Genomic DNA, 24,115 nt, shown 5'->3' with positions numbered 1-24,115 from the left:
CCATTGATTTTCAACGACCAATTACTGGCATACTCCACCACCTAATTAACACTTTTTTGTAGGCCTCCGGCTGTCAACGCCAACAAGAGGACATCATCCGCAAAAATCAGGCCCGTAATCTCTTGCTCACCTAACACAGGACAAGCCCATTTTCCCCACCATGTCCTTTTAATATATCGAATAACAAATAATATGGGAGATATTTTGCAACCTTTTTTCAACCCTATTTTTGACTCAGTGCATCTCCTTACTAACCCTTCTTCAATTCCAACACTACAGTACACCTGCTCAGATATTGCCTCAGGCGCTTTTCTAATCTTTTTGGAAACCCTTGTTTGATCTAATCTCTCGGTCACTATCATGATATTATCCATAGTCCTTCTTTCTTTCCTGAATCCACCCTGGTACATCGAGAGTATGGAAAACTCCTCCACCCAATTTACCAACCTTCTCGCTAAAATGCCAGTATATACCTCACTCAGTGAGCCTAATAATGTTATACCCCTATAGTTACTTGGATTATTCCCGTCTCCTTTCTTTTTATAACCCCCAAAACCCCATGGCACTACAGCCCTTGAAAGGCCTTGGCCTACCAAGCGACCGCTGCTCAGCTCGAAGGCCTGCAGATTACGAGGTGTAGTGTGGTCAGCACGACGAATCCTCTCGGCCGTTATTCTTGGCTTTCTAGAGCGGGGCCGCTATCTCACCGTTAGATAGCTCCTCAATTCTAACCACGTAGGCTGAGTGGACCTCGAACCAGCCCTCAGGTCTAGGTAAAAATCCCTGAACTGCCCGGGAATCGAACCGGGGCCTCCGGGTAAGAGGCAGGCACGCTACACCTACACCACGGGGCCGGCTTCTTTTTATAAATGGTGTATATTATCCCTTTTTTCCATTTATGCGGGAATGTAGCACAGTCAAATATCTTATTGCACAGCTTCATCAAACTCTCGAAAACGTTCTTAATTTTTACTGCCTCTTTCCAAAATACCGATGTTATGCCATTTAATCCGTCTGCAGACCGAACTTTCAATTTTACCAATACTACTAACACCTCATCTTCCGTTATCTTTTTATCCAAGATCGCACTACAGAGCTCTGTCTCCCCCGCTCTCGTCAACCCCTCCCTATTCCATATGTCTCTCCCCCTAACAATCTCTGGAAATATTGGACCCTTCATAATTAATATTGCCCTCTCCCTGCCTCCTCTTCCCTCTATATATATTTTGTTTATTTTCCCCAACACCTTTTCACTTTGGTTATTTTAACAATCCCTATTTATTGCCTCCGCCTGTTCCTTCCGTCATAACATCTTCCTTTCTACTAACATGTCCTTATACATCTTTCGTACCGAGCTCGATAGCTGCAGTCGCTTAAGTGCGGCCAGTATCCAGTATTCAGGAGATAGTAGGTTCTAACCCCACTGTCGGCAGCTCTGAAAATGGTTTTTCGTGGTTTCCCATTTTCACATCGAGCAAATTCTGGGCCTGTACCTTAATTAAGGCCACGGCCGCTTCCTTCCCATTCCTAGTCCTTTCCTGTCCCATCGTCGCCATAAGACCTATCTGTGTCGGTGCGGCGTAAAGCAACTAGCATCTTTCGTAGCCTAGAAAACCCCTCCCTCTTCTCTATCCTCCCCTTCTTCCTATACACCCTTAAAGCCCTCACCACTTCTCATCTCGCTACATTTCTTATTGTACCACCCCTATCCTCCTTTCTTTTTTACTCTACCTCTTATCACACCTGATACACTCTTGATCGGTTTTTTCTAATAGTTCTAAGGCCATATCCACATAATTACCCACAACGCTACTTCAATCCCACTCCTGATGATTTGGATGCCCTTCCTTCCTTGGATGTTCTAGTAAGAAAGAAACCGGACGGCTCTTTAGGACATACCGTCTATCGTAAGCCTACCCACACAAATCGCTACCTTCATGCAGATTCTCACCACCACCCAGCACAAAAACAAGGCATTCTCACGACACTTGCCAAGAGGGTGAGAGGAATTTGTCAGCCATCAAATATCCAGCTGGAGATGGACACACTCAAAGTCACGTTCAAGGGTAATGTTTACAGCGATTTGCAGATTCATAGAGCCCTGCATCCCAGAGAAACGGCCAAGCAAAGCTCTCAGAAGGAAGAAGTGAAAGGAACTGCCTACTTGCCTTACATTCACAACACCACAGATCGAATTGCCAAAGTCCTCCGCATACACAATATAAAATCCGTGTTTTTCATCGCCACTAAAATTGCTCACAGTCTGAGTAAAACCAAAGACAAATTATCCCCACTCTTGCAACCTGGGGTATACAAAACTCCCTTTACTTACGGTAAGGTATACATCGGCCAAACATGCCGGTCCAATGGTACCCGTATCAAGGAACATGAACGCAATATTCGTCTTAATCAGCCAGACAAATCGGCAATAGCTGAGCACGCTCTATCGTCGGGTCATGATGTCATTTTCCAAGATGCGCGAGCTCTTACCCACACTAGACACTACAGGTCCAGGATTATACGGGAAGCTGTGGAAATATGTAGAAATCCTAACAGTTTCATCAGGGACACTGGCTATCAATTAAGTAATATCTGGTTGCCAGCCATTAAGGACTTACGTAGGTAGTTTCCTTCCCTGTTCCTCCACTATTGTTATTTCGTCTCGATGTTTTCCAAATTAGTACGTTTCTCATCGCCAGATGTTTCATTCTAGGCTTGTGTCAATGTCATACACCTGTCAATGTCATATGTTACGTGCACACGTTATGTGAACCTCTTAGACTGATTCTGATGGTTCGGCCAACTTCCGCTTCGAACGCTAGCGCTATGCCACGTCCGAGGAGCTATCTGTTGACGAATGAACGTACCATTTCCACTTCTATTATCAGGTCTAAATTTCAAAAAGTCATTGTTTAAGAAGCCTTTCTCGTGGACAGTCGAGATTTTCTTCTGATGACGCAGAGCACCGTTCTCTGCGAAACGTAAAGAATTTCACCTTACCGGTATTTTCTTAACACGGCATAAGCCCAAAAGCCTGTACAGTAGCATGTCTATAAGTACGGGCCGTGAAAGCATCAATGGCACCATAAAGGTACTTGAATATGAAAATGGAAATCTGGTTAGGACAGAAAGTGACATGAGAGAAGTGCTGAAGAACCATTTCGACCACCTACTGAATAGACCAGTTCAAGAACAAAATACAGAACCGAAAATCCAAGCCTACAATGAAGAACCTCTCATCACCTGGGCAGAAAAAGAGACATCCTTAAATCTATGCCTAAAAGAAAATCTTCAGGTGCAGAAGTGAATGCGGACATGATAGAGGCTGCAGGCATCCAGGGTATTAGATGGCTGCACAGTGTACTAAATGCCATATAGACAGACAACAAAATACCTGCAGATTGGAGCAAGGGCGTTATAATTCCCCTGTCTAAGAAAGGCAGCAGACGGAAAGCAACCAACCATAGTTGAATAACCCTGCTGTCTCATGGGCTAAAAATTATAGAGAAGATCATAGAAAGGAGATTGAGAACCATCATTGAACCACAGTTACAGGAGGACCAACATGGATTCAGAATAACAGTTCAACAATGGATCTAATTTTAGCACCTACAAGCTGATGGAAGAGTATTGGGAGAAAGGCAAGAAACTGGTCATTGTATTTCTGGATATAGAATATGCCTATGATAGTGTTATAAAATATAAGATCAGGGAGTGTCTGAGAAAAAGAACTGTGCCTGAAGGACTAGAAAGAAAAATCAGATGTTGTACAAAGACTGTACTAGCTGTGTACAAACTGGGGAAGGTCTATCATCATGGTGTGAGACCAAGAGTGGAGTTCAGCAAGGAAGTGCACTGTCCACACTACTGTTCATTACTGTAATGAAGAACATCAAGGAAAAGTTAGGTGAACTGAATGCAGTGGCCTTTGCTGGTGATATCATGATTTGAGTGAAACAGAAGAGGAGGTACAGACCAGACTCAACGTAGGGAAGTCCCAGTTCCTGGAATATAACCTCAGTATCAGCGAGACCAATACAGTGGTGATGGCAGTCAACAGAGAAGGCGTCCAGCAAGTTTAAAACTAGGAGACCACCAGCTAGAGTGTGTGCATAGTTTTCTTTACCTTGGAAGTTTAATCTCCAGTGATAATGTGGTCAGAAAAGAAATTACAAACATAGTGCAAAAGGGATCAGAATTCTACCAACAAGTAAGAGCACTTTCATGGGATGGCATGATTCCAAAACCGGCCAAACTGATGATGTTCAACAGCTATTTCATACAAATATTGACCTATGGTATTGAAGCGTGCACCTTCTCAAAAAGAGATTCATCAAGACTGCAAGCATCAGAGACGAAATATCTTAGACCCACCGTCCAGAAGACCAAGATGGACAAGTTAAGAAATAAGGAGGTGAGGAAAGAAGCCGGAATAAAGACACCACTATTAGACCAAATCGGCACATCCAGACTACGGTGGTACGGGCATGTGATGAGGATGGAGCCTACAAGAACAGCCAGAATAAATTTGGAAAGACAGGTGGAGGGGAAAAGACCAGCAGGAGACCTAAAACCCGATGGATGGACATGATCAAGGTTAATCTATTTACCAGAGGATGGACAGTCGATGATATTCTCCATGACAAGTTTTATATGGACAGAAAGAAGTGGAGGAGGCTCATTAACAGTACCCGGGAAACTGGAACTGTACAATGATGATGATGATGATGATGATGATGATGATGATGATAAAGAGGGGTAACCTAAGTCTAGTGGTAGCCCACGTCTTGATCCCAGCATACGCCACAGGATCTTCTTACCTTCGGCTTCAATATATCCAGCTCATCTTTATTACACCCTACCTCCTCCTTTATTTTCCTCACATCTTCCTTAATACACAGCTTTAGGTCCCTAAACTCATTAGATAGCTCTCGAAACATTTCCCTTATTTGCTCCGTCTCATCTCTTTTATCGCTTCGAATTCTTCCCATCCAATGGCACCCAATGGACCAGGATCCGGATTAAATTCAACTCCCCCTATTAACAACAGCACAATCACCAGCGACGCTACCAGTAGAGCTGCCAACATCGCTACTATCTCACCATTTATCTTCACTCTTCTCTCCTTTCTACTTTCCATTCCACAGTGCCAGCTCCCTATCGCTATCCTGTATTGTGCCAACGTGTTGTCCATTACTCCGTACTCAACTCAGCACATCCGCACTCCTTGCTTACTCAAACACAACTGTGACTTCCTCTTAAAACAAAAACCACCACCACCACCACCACCACCTAGAGTTCATGAATGTAATTTTCAGCTTAGTTTCTTCTGTATCTTGAACTTAAATACGGAGTTTCAAACATTTACGTGCCACAGTTTTCCAGTGATGATGTTAAGCAGAGCCGTTCGATGTGGCAACCCTGTTGTATATGTATGTTGGATATTCATTCCGAAGGCTGGTTGGATCCTCTACAGGTCCACCATTAGCTGCCATAGATGGCCTAGGTGTCACTGAAGAGACGTACTAGGGAAATGAGGAGTGAAGTAGTTTCCCGTTGCTTTCGTTACTGAGCCAGAAGTTGCCATTGCATATCAGTCTGCCAAGCCCACTGAAATGCGTGCACCAATCGACCCTATGAGCAACATTTTCACACCATTCATAGCAGGGACTGGCTGCAGAAGGAATGGCATTACTAGCATCACTCATACCTCAGCCACTTTCATATTGTCAAAGCCAAGGATAAGACTGAGACAGGTCAAAGAAAGTAACAAATTTATTCTAGCCAATACCAGAAGACAAAGTGCACTGTAAACACTACATCTTGCCAGCAAAGGCAGACCCTGTTGTAATAAGAGTAATACTGTTTTCTTAACATGGAATGATCTATAGTAGTTTAACGTCCCACTGGCACATCGAAGGTTTTCGACGACATATGGATAGCAAAGAGCTAGAATTGGAAAGATAGCGTCTATGGCCTTAATTAAGATACAGCCCTTGCATTTGCCTGGTGTAAAAATGGGAAACCATTGACAACCTTCATCAAAGCTGCCGACAGTGGGATTCGAACCAACCATCTCCCAAAGCAAGCTCACAGCTACGCGACCCAAACCGCACGGCCAACTCGCTCAGTTTCAGTTGATAGGGGACTTCTGAAATGATATTTCTGTTAAGGAATGCTCGCGTGTTGCTGGTAGTTCCCTTCCAAGATATTCGGACAATTTTGTCCCCAAAACCACAATGATAACCAGTCTTCATACGCAGTGCGTGGAATGTTGACTCATCATGTCAACCAACCTCTGGAACCATCACACACTACCGAGCACGGAGATGAACCAGTCACTTGTTATCAGCTTGCCCTTGAACGAGCAGAGAAGTACACCAGACATCAGTAATATCTCAGAGCTAGCCAAGAACATGTCGACCAGCGAGAGATTGGTTCCTCTTCCAGAAGTGAAACGTTTCATTGTGGATTGTTTAATGAAGGTGGGTGCGAACAGAGGACCTGCCCTGGAGATGGCAGAGCTCCTAGCTGCGGCGGATTACAGAGGCCACTACAGTCATGGCATGAACCGAGTTGGTGAGTACTAGCACACACAAAACAACTTCTTTTTTATGTGTTTACCCTCCAGGGTTGGTTTTTCCTTCGGACTCAGCGAGGGATCTCACCTCTACCGCTTCAAGGGCAGTGTTCTGGAGCTTCATACTCTGGGTCGGGGGATAAAACTGGGGAGGAGGACCAGTATCTCGCCCATGAGGCCTCACCTGCCATGCCGAACAGGGGCGTTGCAGGAGGATGGGAAGATAGGAAGGGATAGGCAAGGAAAAGGGAAGAAAGTGGCCGTGGCCTTAAGTTAGGCACCATCCCGGCATTTGCCTGGAGAAGAAGTGGGAAACCACGGAAAACCACTTCCAGGATGGCTGAGGTGAGAATCGAACACATCTCTACTCAGTTGACCTCCCGAGGCTGAGTGGACCCCGTTCCAGCTCTCGTACCACTTTTCAAATATCGTGGCAGAGCCGGGAATCGAACCCGGGCCTCCGGGGGTGGCAGCTAATGACACTAACCACTACACCACAGAGGCGGTAACAAACTTATTACCTGCTCTAATGTATCGATTTACGGATGTTGATGGATATTGTTTTGTCGGCCCGGCGCTCTAGCGGTACCGCACCTGCTTCTCACCTGAAGGTCCCGGATTCGATTCCCGGCCAGGCCAGTGGTTGTTACCTGGTTGGCATTGCTTCCACTTACTTGTGCCAGGCTCCTCACCTTCATCTATTCTATCTGACCTCTCTTGGTCAACTCTTGTTCTTTTCCGACCCCGACGGTATTAGAGTTGGCTAGTGTGTGTATGCTTCGAAACAATGAGCCGGCGCAATCAGCTGTCTCGATGCCTCGACACAAGAACTCTTCACTGTTTCGAAAGAGTGAGATTGCTTCGTGTGTCGTGTCGCGTGAGTAGAAACTCCAGTCGTTCCGTACATGTCAGCTACATCGATGCTTCGGAACAGTGACGGTGCTTTGTTTATCCTCTCGCCTCAATAGAAAAACACTGTGTGATATTGCACTGAAGGTGAGCCGAATCTCGTTAATAGACGCTTCATATTCTGAACCGCGATTAAGGTTACTAAAAGAACAATGCACTCCGCATTGTAAGGTCTTAGTTTTACACAGGAAGAGGACATCGTTTTCAAAGCAGGGTCATCTATAACAGGAAGACGCCTTCGTTTGACAAGTGCAAAATTGTCGACAATTATGTTTTTTAAACTTCATTTTGTAGTAGTTTTTTAAAAGAGATTAGGTCAAGTTGTTACTTTACATTATACTATCAACCTTGGACTCTTCTTAGATTTAACTTCTCATTTCATAACCATTCAAATTAGTTCACTTTGTTTATTGAAAAAAGATGAAATGGCGTATGGCTTTTGGTGCCGGGAGTGTCCGAGGAGAAGTTCGGCTCGCCAGGTGCAGGTCTTTCGATTTGACTCCCGTAGGCGACCTGCGCGTCGTGATGAGGATGAAATTATGATGAAGATGACACAAACACCCAGCCCCCGTGCCAGCGAAATTAACCAATTATGGTTAAAATTCCCGACCCTGCCGGGAATCGAACCCGGGACCCCTGTGACCAAAGGCCAGCACGGTAACCATTTAGCCATGGAGCAGGACACTTTGTTTATTAACTACCTTACTATGCTTTCGTAACTAGTTTAGGTTGTTGATATACGTAAAATTCCAATTTCCGACTCTTCTTGGATATCATTACTCATTTTCTAATATCAAGTCAGTTCATTTACTTAGGTTGGTATTTTACTATGTTTTTGTAACCGGACTAGATTAAGTTTGTTATTGTACATAGAATACCTATTTTGAACTCTTCTTACATTTCATTAATCATTTTATAATTATTCAAATTAGTTACCGCTTTAGTGTGCTTTTAATTGTAAAACTGATCCCTTTTAGTAACATTCTAAGTGTTTAGTGAATGTATTTTGTACATTTGCTCATTAAATATTTCATGAATCTCATATATTATCGCTATAAGAACGTCGAACAGTTTATTCAGTGAACTGAACTTAGCTATGAAGCGTGGTTCATGTTTCACCATGCCATCGCGAAACATTGCTTCTCTCGTAGCCCGTGACAGAAGTGTGTCGTGTGTCGGTACACTGCTTCACTGTGCCATCGCGAGAAACTGTCCAGGTACTGCGTATAGGAACACTCTTTGTGCCATCGCGATACACTGTCCAGGTACTGCGTATAGGAACACTTTTTCTCTTGCAGTCCGGGGCAGAAGTGTGCCGTGTGTCGACACACTACTTCACTGCGCCATCGCGAGACACTGTCCAGGTACTGCGTATAGGAACACTTTTTCTCTTGCAATCCGGGGCAGAAGTGCGCCGTGTGTCAACACACTACTGCACTGCGCCATCGCGAGACACTGTTCAGGTACTGCGTATAGGAACACTTTTTCTCTTGCAGTCCGGGGCAGAAGTAGGCCGTGTGTCGGCACACTACTTCACTGCGCCATCGCGAGACACTGTCCAGGTACTGCGTATAGGAACACTTTTTCTCTTGCAGTCCGGGGCAGAAGTAGGCCGTGTGTCGGCACACTACTTCACTGCGCCATCGTGAGACACTCTCCAGGTACAGCGTATAGGAACATTTTATTCTCTTGCAGTCCGGGGCAGAAGTGCGCCGTGTGTCAACACACTACTGCACTGCGCCATCGCAAGACACTGTCCAGGTACTGCGTATAGGAACACTTTTTCTCTTGCAGTCCGGGGCAGAAGTAGGCCGTGTGTCAGCACACTACTTCACTGCGCCATCGCGAGACACTCTCCAGGTACAGCGTATAGGAACATTTTTTTCTCTTACAGTCCGGGGCGGTAGTGCGCCGTGTATCGACACACTGCTTCAACATACCATCGCGAGCCACTGCCCAGGTACTGCTTGTCTTGCAGTTCGAGTCGGTAGTGCGCCGTGTGTCGACACACTGCTTCGAAGCAATTCGCTGTGCCGTATCGAACGTTTCGAAACAGTCAGCATTATCACTTCGTCCATCTCTAGACGGTATTAGAGCACTTGAGGCCTAGGGAGTTTTTCATTTTCACGCCTTTCGTGGCCCTTGTCTTCCTTTGGCCGATACTTTCATTTTTCGAAATGTCGCAACCCCTTCCATTTTTTCTCTGATTACTGTTAATAGAGGAAGGTTGCTTAGTTGTACTTCTTAAAACAATAATCACCACCACCTGAAGGCTGGTTATCGGTCCATTCAGCCTACATGCTTACAGCTAATTGAGGAACTTTCTGACAGTGATATAGCGGCCCCGATCTAGAAAGTCAAGAAAACAGCCGACAGAATTCGTCGTGCTGACCACACGTCACCTCGTAATCTGCAGGCCTGTGCACTGAGCAGCGATCGCTTAGTAGGCCAAGGCCTATTAGGGCTGTAGCGCCATGGAGTTTCTTTTGACATAAATATGTATTGTTGTATGTTAGGTATTCAGCCCGAAGGCTGGTTTGATCCTCTGCAGCTCCGCCAACAGCTGTCATAAATAGCCTAGGCGTCACTGAAGAGGCGTACTAGGGAAATGAGGAGAGAGGTAGTTTCCCGTTGTTTTCCTCACCGAGCCAGCTGTTGCTATTACAGATCGGTCTGCCAAGCCCACTGAAATGCATGCACCAACCGACCCTATGAGCAATATTTTCACACCATTCATAACAGGGACTGGCTGCATAAGGAATGGTATTACTAGCATCACTCATACCTCAGTCACTTTCATATTGTCAAAGCCAAGGATGAGACTGAGACAGGTCAATGAAAGTAACAAATTTGATATAGCCCATACCAGAAGACATAGTGCACTGTAAACACTACATCTCGCCAGCAAAGGCATAAATAATAATAAATTATGGCTAGGGATCGTCCGAAAATCTGTGTAACGTGACGCGACAAAATGTGTGACAGAAATGTAACCATGTTTTATGGCTGGTCGCCATCTGAAATTAGCAGACGTTAATGGATGACCATGACCGGGAGACATATTTATGGTCATTTGATTTCGGCAAAGGGAAAAGTGGTTTATCTTTTCCTTTCTTTCTTTCTTTCTTTTTTGTATGTTGTATAAAAGGGCCTAACTTTCAGGTCTTTGTCTCTCACATAATGCGAATCAAAATTCAAAAAAGTAAAATGCAAATGATATAATACGATATAGTAAAAAAAAAAAGGAAATAAATGATGTTGGTTTTTGTTGCTGATAGTCCAGTGTTGTGTTATTTAAGGGGTAAAGACTAAGATTGGTAAGGTAGCATCTGTTGCCTTAATTAAGGTATCGGCTCTTTGCCTGGTGTGAAAGTGGGGAATCACGGACACCCATCTTCAGGGCTTCCGACATTGAGATTCGAACCCACCATCTTCCGATGCAAGCTCACAGCTGCGCGCCCCTAACCGCACAGCCAACTCGCCTGGTCATCACTGATCTGCAGTTGGGAATGTTCAGGAGGTGGCAAATTCCCTATCAGTTGTTTAGCAGTCTTTCCTTAAACGATTTCCAAAAACTTGGAAATGTATGGAACATTTCCCTTGATAAATTATTCCAGTCCCTAAGTCCTCTGACTATAGCCTAAATTAATATTTTCCCCAGTTTGTCCTCTTGAAATCCAATTCTATATTTAAATTATGATCTTTCCTAACCTTAAAAGCTCCACTCAAGATTATTCATCTACCATTCTCATTCCACGCCAACAGCTCTGACGCATGACGACTGTACATTTGGCTCGACTCCAGACAAGGCCGATAACTCGCACTATCAACTCACGTGACTGCTCCATACACCGAATACTCAACACATATCACTACCACTCGTGTTCGAGGGGTTTTATATACCTGGTGATGAAGTTCGAATATCTTCTCGGTGCGACCAGAGTACGAGTGTTCTGTAACTATACTATACTTTCTGTACTTTCATCCTCCAGAAAATTCATGGAGACACCAGACGCAGGAGGAAACAGAAGCTAAGGTCGTACGATAGTTCCCCAGCCTGAGTCACTCATTCCTTCTAGCAATTATTGAAAAGGGTTGGTTCAAGAGGGCCAACAGACCGATATTCGTAATAAAGAACATACTGTATAGGCATTGTATCTCCCTGACCCACAATCGGGTAGCCTAAACATTTACAGACAGGAGTATTTTCTAGTTGAAGTATGTCAAGTGTGTCGGGTGTTTACCATGTTCCTACGAGATATGACAGTACCAATGCGTGTAGTTGTTGACGAAGATTAAACATGAACATGAACGAACTTCGCTCCTTACTTCGTAAATGTCAGACCCTATTTAAATAATACCTGTTGCCAAAGCAAAGCAAAGTCATCTCCGTACATGCCATGAAGGGCCTTGGAGGGGTGGAAGGTACAGGCTTCCACTTCATGGGCTAGAGTGGTTAGCTCTACGCCCGGCCGCCTTTGCCCCCAGGAATTAACCTGGTACTCAATTTTGGTGTAGGCTGAGTGAACGTCAGGGCCATATGCACCTCCGGAAGTGGAAATCTCGTTTCTTAAATTTTACGATTTCCTGACGGGGATTCGAACCCACGTCCTTCCGGGCGAACCGAGCACGCCTTTACCGCCTCGGCCAGGTACATACCTGTTGCCACGAAACCGAAATATTGAAGACAATCAACTGACATATTGTAACTAAATCTGTGCGCGCAGGTGATGGTGATGACGATTACTGATTTAAGGCGAAAACATAATTATAAGCCCTCCTGAACATTAATCGTAGAAAAAAAGAGGAAGGATATTATACAGTTCATAATTATCAGTTCCTCTGTTCAGATAAGATATCTCAAAGACTGCAAGATGTAGGAAGCTGTAAGTTTGCATGCAGACCGCCCTTAACCCACAAAAGCACACACGCAATCGGGAATCCCGCAGGAATCTTTAAAACAGGAAGTTTGCAAACAGAGCTGAAATTGAATTGCAAAATGAGTCGTTTGGATTGTGTTAAAGAGTTCATATTTTGCTATTTGCTTTACGTCGCACCGACACAGATAGGTCTTATGGCGACGATGGGAGAGGAAAGGCCTAGGAATTGGAAGGAAGCGGCCGTGGCAACCACTGAAAACCATATTCAGGGCTGCCGACAGTGGGGCTCGAACCCACTATCTCCCGATTACTGGATACTGGCCGCACTTAAGCGACTGCAGCTATCGAGCTCGGTGCTCAGAATTAAAAAAAAAAGCGAATTGTATTTCTGAATCGGTCGTGTCCACAGTAACAAGGAAATTCACTTTTCAATTTTCCGTCATTCCTGTCTGTCTGTCTGTCTGTCTGTCTGTCCGTCTGTCTGTCTGTCTGTCTGTCTGTCTGTCTGTCTGTCTGTCTGTCTGTCTGTCTGTCACCGGGCGAGTTGGCCGTGCGGTTAGAGGCACGCGGCTGTGAGCTTGCATCTGGGAGATAGTGGGTTCGAGTCCCACTGTCTGTAGCCCTGAAGATGGTTTCCGTGGGTTCCCATTATCACACCAGGCAAATGCTGGGGCTGTACCTTAATTAAGGCCACGGCCGCTTCCTTCCAACTAGGCCTTTCCTATCCCATCGTTGCCATATGACCTATCTGTGTCGGTGCGACGTAAAGCCACTAGCAAAAAAATGTCTGTTTGCCCGTCTGTCTGCCTGCCTGTCTGTCTGTATGTCTATTTCTCTGTCTGTAAGTATGTATGTAGGTGCACGTACGTATAAACGCACACCACGAAAAGATGGCCGAAGAGAATTAAATGAAAAGCGGCATGTAAAGTCAGGGAACAACGCACTGCAATTTAGGCTATAAATAATTTATTTACGCTGAATGAAATTGTAGTTTAGGGAAAGGCCTAAAATTCAGTTCTCAAAAATCTATGTTATTAGTAGTCCTATTTATAAATAATACATAACTACAGGTATTATATAGAATTAAATTTCCGATCATTTACGTCTTATACATTTTTATGGGACCGGCTATGATAACAGAGATATTCCTGAATATTGATTTCTTTTGCTAAGTCCATATCGATGCCGAGCCACGAGAAAATGGGTGAACAGAATGCAATGTAAATCTGTATGTAAAGTAGGGGAATAATGAACTACAGTCTAGCGCGTGTTTGCATTTCAATTTACCACCATGTGGCTGCTTGGTCGTCGATTTCGACGTTCCGTTTTACTCTAGGCCTATCAGAGTAATACCAATATAATGGTCCGTTATTGGACATTATAAATTTTCCAGCTAACTCATTCTTGGTTGCCTGCGTTTCGCCCTCGTGTGCTAAGTTAGGCTCGTCAGTTGGGACTTAGCACACCACCCAAGACGCAAGGCTAGTGCATACCGTGGAGGCCACTGCATAGGCTACTTGAAGCCACCAGCAGTGCCAATGCACTATGAGAGCTATGTCTCATTTTCAAAAATTGATGCCTGCCTGGCCATCAAATGATGTAGATATTGATTCCCATAGGGAACCAAGAATGAGTTAGCTGGAAAATTTAGTCCAATAACGGACCATTATATTGGTATTATAAATTTACTCATTCGGGACAAATATTAGGTTCCCTATGGGAATCAATATCTACTATCAGAGTAAACCAGATCTCTGTTGTGTGATTTACGGGTGAGTTTTAATTTATTTCGTCGGGTGAACACCAAATGTGTCACCAGAGATCTTTTGCACACTGACATCATACGACTTGGAGTAATTGAACTCAATATGGTTGGGGACATGTACGTGGAAATGTTGCAGGACCAAGTAATGCCCTTGGTACTCAGTGAAGAGAAAAATTCCCCGAGTACTTTAAACAGGATGAGGCGCTCCTACATATTATGCGCACCACGCGCGTGACTGTCTAAAAACATGGTTTCCAAACCATTGGATTGGCCGCCGCTATCTCCTGACCTCACACCCCTTATTTTTTAAACTTTGGGACATTTGAAGTCCGTTGTCTACCCTGTGAAAGTCAATCATTTATCTCACCTGTAAGTTCGCAGCCACGTGACACCATACATCTTGCGAGATATTCGGTAAAACTGGCGCAAACCTGCTGATCTTTGTCCGAAATCCAACGTATAACATGTTTGTGGTTTTTTTGCTAGTTGCCTTACGTCGCACCGACACAGATAGGTCTTATGGCGACGATGGGACAGGAAAGGGCTAGGAGTGGGAAGGAAGCAGCCGTGGCCTTAATTTAGGTACAGCCCCAGCATTTGCCTGGTGTGAAAATGGGAAACCACGGGAAACCATTTTCAGGGCTGCCGACAGTGGGGTTTGAACCTACTATCTCCCGAATACTGGATACTGGCCGCACTTAAGCGACTGCAGCTATGACCTCGGTCGTATAACATGTTGAGAACGCTCTGAAAAGTTATATTAGTTAGTATTACAATCTAATATGAAAATTGAAATATTTTGAAATTGAAAAATATTTTCCCTATACTAATTGTGGGACACTTTGTGTTTTCTTATTTGAATGTTGTACCGGGACTTCAAAATCATCAGTAATCAGTGATCTGCATTTAGGGTTGTCACCCATGTGGCAGATTCCCTATCAATTGTTTACCTACATTTTTCTTAAACATTTTCAACGAACTTTGAAATTTATCGAACATTTGCCTTGATCATTTATTCCAATCCCTTACTCCTCGTCCTAGAAATGAATATTTGCCCCAATTGGTCCTCCTGAATTCCAACTTTACCTTCAGACTAGAAATTACCCGCGGTTTCGCTCGAGTGGATTTCGTAATTTGATCAAAGTAATCGTTCCTCGGCCTGTACTGAGACAATTATCAAAAAATTCCTAAAGTATAAAAACTCGCCCAAAAATTGAGTTTCATTTACCCTAGAAATTCTTTGTAAACCATGTTTATAGTATTGCCTTTTGGGGCTAAGGCGATCATGTGACATAAAACTGTACATGTGAGAAACAGTCTTCTCTCAAGTCGAAAAAATAAATACATGTTTCTTTATTTTTAAAGTAGATTCCAAATACCAACTTTCACGTCTGTAACATACGAGTATGCACTCCTCACAAAAAATAATTCAACTATTTTTCACTTCTTTTCGCCCCCCCGTTATGTGCCTCCTCCGAGAGCAAAAAGGTACATGTTCCTGTACTTTTAAAGGACTTTCCAAATACCAAGTTTCTTGTCTCTAACATGTTAAATTTTTGACATAAAATGCAGAAATACCGGTACTCATTTTAAAAATTCACCGGCTTTTCCAATTCTTTTCAGAGCATTAAATGGATTTTCAGAAAACAAAAAATACGTGTTTCATTATCTTTAAAAGAGATTCCAAACATAAGTTTTCATGCCTGTACGTCTGTAACACCTTCAGTTTTTGAGATAAATGGATACTCATAAGCATAATTCAACTTCTTCTTCTTCACTTCTTGACACCCCACTCCCGCTTTAAGTGGACATTCCGAAAACAAAGTGTACTACGTGTTTCTTTATTTTGAAGGAAAATTCAAAATACAAACTTTCACGTCTGTAACAGCTTCAGTTTTTAAGATAAGGTATCCTCATAAACGTATTTCAACTCCTTACTTACTTATTTTCAACCCCACACCCCTTACGTCGATTTTCCGAAAAGAAAACCAAATGCGTGTTTCTTTATTTTTAAAGAAAATTCCAAATACTAATTTAATGTCAGTAACATGTTCAGTTTTAGAGATATAAGTATCCTCATAAAAGTAAATCAACTCATTTTTCACCCCAGCCCGTTAAGTTGATTCCCACCCCTCACCCCCCTCCAAAAATGCGTGCTTCTTTATTTTTAAAGGAGATTCCAAATACAAATGTTCACGTCTCTAACATATTTAGTTTGAGATCGGATATACAAAATATTATCCGCATCCGGACTTCCTTCATCCGCATCAATGAATGGTTACCCGCGGATATTGCAACTATTCGACTATATTACACCCAAGGTATTGAAACGGATAGATCTGTTAACATAATATAAAAGGCCTGATACCTAGCTACAATCCCCTACAGTGACACGTTTATGAGGAATTTCCTTCCGTGACAACTACCGACTTATTGAGTGGTTCTCTTTCGGAACATTTTGTTCTTTTCTTCCACTAAGTGTGGGCAGGAGCCAGTTAGTCTTCTGTCAGATTTACAGCTTTATTGTCTCAATGCTCTTTATATATCACCATATTCGCATCCCAATGTCAAGGGTCACCTCAGCAAAAGCAAAAATTACTGCATGAAATGTTTGAAAGACTCATTTGTCGAGATTTCTAGAGCACACTTGAGTGAAAATCAATAAACATAATGATTTAGAAATTATCAGCAGAATTATCAGCACTGCCGTACAGTTTGCCTCCACCAGGACACTAAATTCGCATCTGCGCAGAGCTCTGCAGATGACCACTACTGAATTGGAGGACATGGTGTCCTGAACTAGGGCCTATAGATCACTTTGTCCAGCTATGAAATTTTATCTTGAACGCTGCCTGTCGTCATATTGCACGTCATTAAAGGAGTTGCTATTTTTTTCTAGAATGATTCAAGGTTTAAATGATTACGATTGGGCAGATTCAACAGCATTATAGCCTGGCTCTGTAAATGAATACAATTCATGAATTAAAAATGTTACCGTGATTGGTGGATCAGCAGAGGTGAAAGAAGGTGCCGGGGATAATGGGTCTAACTACCAAATCAAAGTTAATTTAAAACTGTACCAAGGTTATATTTTTTCTCTCTTTTTTTAAAAAAAACAAGTAACAAGTAGCAAGGACAAGTCTAGGAAAGACAAGATTGGTGGTATAAACAGAACTTGGGCTTCAAGCCCTCACTTTACACTTCTTGAGCTACACGCTCAACCTAATCACCTTACTTAAGGGCAGAAATCCCCTAATGCCTGGAGCACATGCTCCCAAAATGACAATGTCAAGCCTCCCAGAGGCACTTTTACAACACTTGAAAAGAGCTGACATGCTCTCAGTTTTCCAAGCCTCTTAAAGGCAATATCAGACTTTACAATTAATTGCCATCAAGGCACAACTTACAAAAATGACACGGGGTATCTTGTACCCAACCTACTGGGCCTTAGCGGAAAAAGAACAGGTTAAGTAAATGGCCCGAAATACCAAAATGAATGGAGGTGTGTACTTGCACTCCTAAATACTCATTCTAAAACCTAAAAGGCACTAGGCCGGTGAAATAGGGGCTATTCCCAAACTATGGAGGTGACTCGTATAAGAATAATTTAAGATATTACAGAAAGGAAGAAAACCAGTTAAGAAATGTGGTCACCTCAAACCAATATGAAGGGGAGCTCGAGAGGGTACAGTAATCTCTATCCCCGATTTACGGTTAAAGATTTTATGAAGTTTCACATAAGCCGACAAAAAATTACATATTTAGAAAAGTAGGTTACATGGAAAAGTTTCGGACCTATCCCTCGGGTTAAACTGCGGAGGTAGCAAAAGGTGAAGATGTTAAGTGGCCATACCTTGTCGAAGTACTGCTGCCTGATGAAAGAGGCACCTCCCGCCTCCTGCTTCACTAACACACACTTAGTTAGATGTTGATCAAGTGGCCAAGAGACGTGAAAATCCGCAGTTTATAAACCCTCGGGGAAGGTTCGAGACCTTTCCTGAATAATCAAGACACACCCAAGGCGTTTTATTGTTTAACATCAAAAGTTACACTCCAAATCGAAGAAGAAATACGTGATAGCCTGAAAATTAATAACAGAAATTAGGGATTGGCTGAATTCAAAACTGGCGGAAAGAAAAGATAAATATTGCCAATCCAAAGATGAATGAACAAAATTTAGTAAAGAAAAAACTTATGAATACAAAATTTCTTCAAAAAAGGTTCCTTCACTCCGCACCAGGGTGCATGATCATAGTTTTTGTAGTGACATATATGAGAGAATGTTCACACTTCTTGATCAATGGAAAACAAAACAAGTTGAAATTCACACAGTACTGGCAACTTCATAATCACAAAATTACGGTAGTGACATCTTCTGAGGAAAAGTTTAAGTAGGTCTAGTTCCAAGTTCAGTGTTTCTCCTGTAGAGGAGCTCTAATTGGCGCAACACACATAAATACATACACACATACATACATCATCATCATAGACTGTTGTGCCTTTCAGCGTTCAGTCTGCAAACCTCTGTGAATTTACTAAATGTCGCCACAATCCTCTGCTTGCAACTAGTGCTGTGGCCTCATTTAATTCTATATCTCTTACCTTTAAATCGTTAGAAACTGAGTCTAACCATCATCGTCTTTGTCTCCCACTACTTCTCTTACCCTCCATAACAGAGTCTATTATTCTCCTAGGTAACCTATCGTCCTCCGTTCACCTCACATGACCGCAACACCGATGCCGGTTTATGCGTAGAGCTTCATTCATCGAGTTCATTCCTAACTTAGCTTTTATCTCGTCATTCTGAGTACCCTCCTGCCATTGTTCTCACCTGTTTGTACTAGCAATCATTCTCGCTACTTTCGTGTCTGTTATTCGTATAACTTATGTATAATATATCCTGAGTCCACCCAGCTTTCACTCCTGTAAAGCAAAGTTGGTCTGAAAACTGACCGATGTATAGATAGTTTCGTCCGGGAGCTGACTTCCTTCTTACATATTACAGTACTCTTGTTGGCAACTGCGAGCTCACTCCATTGGCTCTGCTGCACCTTAATTCAATCTCATTTGCTACCCCATCCTGGAAGAACACACATCCTAATTACTTGAAATTATCTACTCTTATTATTATACGGCTGATAATCTTACATTCTTCTTCTCATACCTATCATTATTATAATTGAAAATGAAAATCTACAGCTTTGTATCACCAATCTGACATTCAATTCTGTTGAATTTCTTACCTACTGACATCAATTTAGTCTTCGAAAGGCTAATTTTCATACCATACTCATTGCATCTGTTTTCAAGTTCCAAGATATTAGACTGCAGGCTTTCGCCACAATCTGCCACGAAGACCAAGTCGTCGGTCAGATTGCTTAATACATTTCCACCTAACTAAAACCCTCCCTGCCACTTTATACCTTTCAGAATTAAGAATACTGTTCAAATTTTGGCTTTTTTATTGTTGGGAAAATGTCCTTCAATGTCCAATTTGCAGATTCGGTTTTATTTTGATCTAAATACATACATAGCCTATAATAATTTTCATTTTAAAAAGCACTAAAGCAAGAATCTTCATATGTAGGATGTTTTGGCTCTTTCTCTGGACTCATAGACATAGAATCGAAACGTAGGATACGTCCGGAAAACGTAGGTTATCCGCTCACTCACATCACCGGAATAATATAATAAAACACAGGATTTTGACACAGTGCTGTTTTTATTCTGGAAGAAATTATAATAAGATGGAGGTCTATGTGTAGTTTGAAAGTGTAATTATCAAGTATTTGTAAATGGTTACTCTTATTATACGGCTGATAATCTTACGGACGTTCTTCTTCTCTTACCTATTATTATTATAATTGAAAATAAAAATCTACAGCCTGTTTCCAGTCATTCGACCGGGTCAGGAATGGAATGAATGGAGCTACCATCTAGCGGAGAGGATAAGAATTATGCCTGCCACATTCTGAGGGACAGTAATTAATGAAATGATATTGGAGAGTGTTGCTGGAATGAAAGATGACAGGGAAAACCGGAGTACCCGGAGAAAAATCTGTCCCGCCTCCGCTTTGTCCAGCACAAATCTCACATGCTGTGACCGAGATTTGATCACGGGACCCAGCGGTGAGAGGCCGGCGCACTGCCGCCTGAGCAACGGGGGCTATTATTATTATTATTATTATTATTATTATTATTATTATTATTATTATTATTATTATTATTATTATTGTGGAAATATCGTGGATCACAGAGGTGTAAGAGGGTGCTGGGGGGAATGGGTAGACAAGAAACTGACCAGAGCATAATTTAATGCACTAAATTTTGAAATTTTATTTCTTTCCTTCAAAAAAATTGATAGATAGAATATCTGAATAAGCAATAATATTGAGCTCGTCAGCTCCAACAGCAATGACTTAAAGTCCAAAATCATGCAGAAAACTAGGGAGAATTATCAACATGATAATATACTGCACCCGCTCACTTCCTGAGTACCAGACTAGCATTTATCTCAGGGGTGATCAGTTCGAAAACGATAAAAACATTTTTTATAAAGAAAATCAATTATATATCGGCGCATCAAATGAACACAGGGATGAACGGGGCATGCAAATTAAGGTTACGGGGGACGACTCATTCATGGATACAAATTTTTGACTCCACAATAGGACTGGGAAGTGACAACTTAAATTCCATGGGCATACTGGACTAACTACAATGAAAAGATATGGAAACTGTTTCCTATTGAAATTGCAATGAGGAGCAATTTATTCACTTATTTTGCATACTACACATGATGACAATTTTACATTGGGACACTTTCATCCTGAAAAATAAATGACATAATACTTGGATTTTACCTCACTACTCTGGTAGTGTAAAACATCTGGTGAATTCGCCCCAAATGGGTTACTGGGGATCGAATTCACATCCGTATGATTGGACCGCTGGAGATCTTCTTTCGGAGACGAAGGCACGACAGTAACTTTTTACCGTCGTCACCTCGTTCCATTTGGACATGAGACACTTCCGGTATGTACATTCTGGTGAGCCGGACACCCACCGTGGAAAATGTTATCGCCTCGAAAAAACGGGAATTTATAATACGGACAAACTCTAGCCTATTATTTCCAGATTCACAAACACGCCAGGTAGAGTTCATTAACTCAAAGCCTATTTCAATATTTACACTTGTCATTACGACAAGACGTACGGAAAGGTTCATTACTATGCTCTGACCCTGAAGACATGTGCCGTCCGTGGGTTATTTACGTATCTACCGCTAACAATCTCCCCGTGAAAACCCAACATCTGGTTCGGAGCAGTTCGACACAGGATGACTGTCCCTATCATATCCTCCTATGATTATTAAATAATATCATTACCACTCTTTATCTGATCATTATCATATTCTTTGACTACCATAAATTAATTTATCATTAATTTCAATTATAATCCTATTTTCGATTATTATCATTTGTCAACCGGGATGATTATATGCCAACCCTTGCCGACGTTTCAAACGAAGGGTCGTTCTTCCTCCTAATTTATCCGCACAATATAATGATCAGCTTCCTCATAAATTATTATTATTATTATTATTATTATTATTATTATTATTATTATTATTATTATTATTATTATTATATTCGTAACAATGAATCATCGCCCATTAAATATCTTAATTTCCTTTCATCATAATTATTATTCTCAAATTACTATTGCAAGTTCTTCATCTTTTGCTTCTTCAAATTTTCATTATTATTATTATTATTATTATTATTATTATTATTATTATTATTATTATGTCCAAATATATAAATATATAAAATATATTTAAAAAATCTAAAAAAGTAGTTTTTTATTTATTATTATTATTAATTTAAAAAATTAATTTCGCCTGTTACACGGTAGTCCGCTCTTAATATGTTTAACGCTTAACCCCTTTTACAATTCCGATTTATCTTGGCACTAAGCACTTGATTTAAGACAAGATTCACTTGGAGTATGATTATTGTTATTATTATTATTAAAAATGGAAAGATGATATTTTAATTTCCACTCTTTAGAATTTAGTCACATATGTTAAATCCCGTTATGAACCACTAAGATCTGCTTTATATTGGTCGGGACAACACGGTATCCGGGACCGTACCTTCAATTTCGTACTGCCGTTAATTTTATATGGGGACACATGTCCTCCCAAGACACATCTCACCGAGCTCGATAGCTGCAGTCGCTTAAGTGCGGCCAGTATCCAGTATTCGGGAGATAGTAGGTTCGAACCCCACTGTCGGCAGCCCTGAAAATGGTTTTCCGTGGTTTCCCATTTTCACACCAGGCAAATGCTGGGGCTGTACCTTAATTAAGGCCACGGCCGCTTCCTTCCCACTCCTAGCCCTTCCCTGTCCCATCGTCGCCATAAGACCTGTCTGTGTCGGTGCGACGTAAAGCAACTAGCAAAAAAAAAAACACATCTCACAACCTATGGCACATCGCGGCTGGGCAAATACCTCCAATGCCGGCAATTGCTAAACTATTCCTTCCAATTTGAAGTCCATTTCCTTTCATCGGAACTCTTCAAACATTTAATTCATAAATTAATCCTCGGTGCGTGGATTCTACCACTAATAACACCGGCATCTGTATTTTATATCATCTTAGGCCTTGAGATTCATCTATTTCATCATTACAAACAATACGGCTCAATTTATTTCACGCCGGATATTCGTCCCTCATGACTTCCAACTCTAAATATGGGCTCAAACCATTCTGGGCCTTTAACATAACGTGACCATTCTAATTCACGTGCCTCTATCGCTTTTAAACAAATTTCAATGGTTAAATTAAAGTCCAAAAACGTGAAATCAAAAATTTACGTAAAATCAAACTGATTACGCGAATGAAAGTCTTTAACGCTACATGTCATCTCCACATTGATTATTATTTGCACTAGCTAACTCACGAAGCACTGTCATTATTATTATACTTTAACTTGCAAACACATAAATATTATTATTATTATTAGTTTACTTTCCTTTGTCAACTCACAAACATTATTATTATTAGTATTTTAATGACCTTCCGTACGCAACACAAATTTTACATACTCTGGCTCTTTCATAATCTGGCTGTCTAATAGAAAATATTCCTAACTAACATACAAATGATCACCGCAGTGATTGAAAATCAAATAAATGGGTTAGCACAAAAAAAGGAATTTAACACTTGAAATGAACTTAAGTCAAAGTATTACCAACAGCATGCCTTAATTGAAAGAAATATATCCCATATTTACATTATATACAACAAACAAATACTCAAATTAATTAATCTAACCCATTATTACGTTACTATAAATTAGTTCGTCCGTCTAACAAAAAAATAAAATCATGGACTCGGGAGGCGGACCATGTTAAGTAACCATAATTAATTTACACTGAACCCCGTTTAGTCGCGATAACATCCCCCAAATATCAAAATTGTGTACTCATTCCTATGTAGAATTCCATTGTCTCGGAGCGGATGAGATAGGCCTTACGGCCCCATGGTGATCTACTCGTCCATCATGTCGCACAATACAAATTTAACACAATAAAACACTTCCGGGTGACTACCCATGATTAATACCTTATTACACTATTTTACACAAGAATACTAATAACAAAAAAACACTTATAGGTGCTCCTAGACCCCTTACACTCGCACAATATACTCTTCATATACGCCCGAAACACACGTCGTGACACATTACGACAAAATGTCGTTCATTTGAACCGGCGCGTATCGCGTCTTCAACCGGCACTTCCTGGTTTATTTCTAAGCCGTCTTGATAATCGCCTAGCTCCTATAATTCCCTGCTCGGATAGTTATTCACCGTCTATCTTGAGGTGTTTACTTTAGGCTCCGCACACTGCCTTCCAAAGGTACTATCGGCGTTCCGTTAATTATTTATTATTCAATCACATGACATTTATT

General features: G+C 41.7%; 1 protein-coding gene across 1 annotated transcript in view; it reads left to right on the top strand.

Annotated features, from left to right (window-relative positions):
* The first annotated feature begins 6,330 nt into the window (after positions 1-6,330).
* Positions 6,331-24,115, top strand: part of LOC136874925 (uncharacterized oxidoreductase YjmC) — a 110,705-nt gene continuing 92,920 nt past the window's right edge. Inside the window, exon 1 of the mRNA XM_067148635.2 lies at positions 6,331-6,579. Within this exon, the coding sequence (XP_067004736.2) occupies positions 6,417-6,579 (163 nt within the window). The 5' untranslated portion in view covers positions 6,331-6,416. The remainder of the gene's footprint in view (positions 6,580-24,115) is intronic.

Source organism: Anabrus simplex, chromosome 5 (assembly GCF_040414725.1).
Source record: "Anabrus simplex isolate iqAnaSimp1 chromosome 5, ASM4041472v1, whole genome shotgun sequence".
Lineage (NCBI taxonomy): Eukaryota > Metazoa > Arthropoda > Insecta > Orthoptera > Tettigoniidae > Anabrus > Anabrus simplex.
The sequence above is the reverse complement of the archived record's forward strand: the minus strand, read 5'-3'. Positions and strand labels throughout refer to the sequence as shown.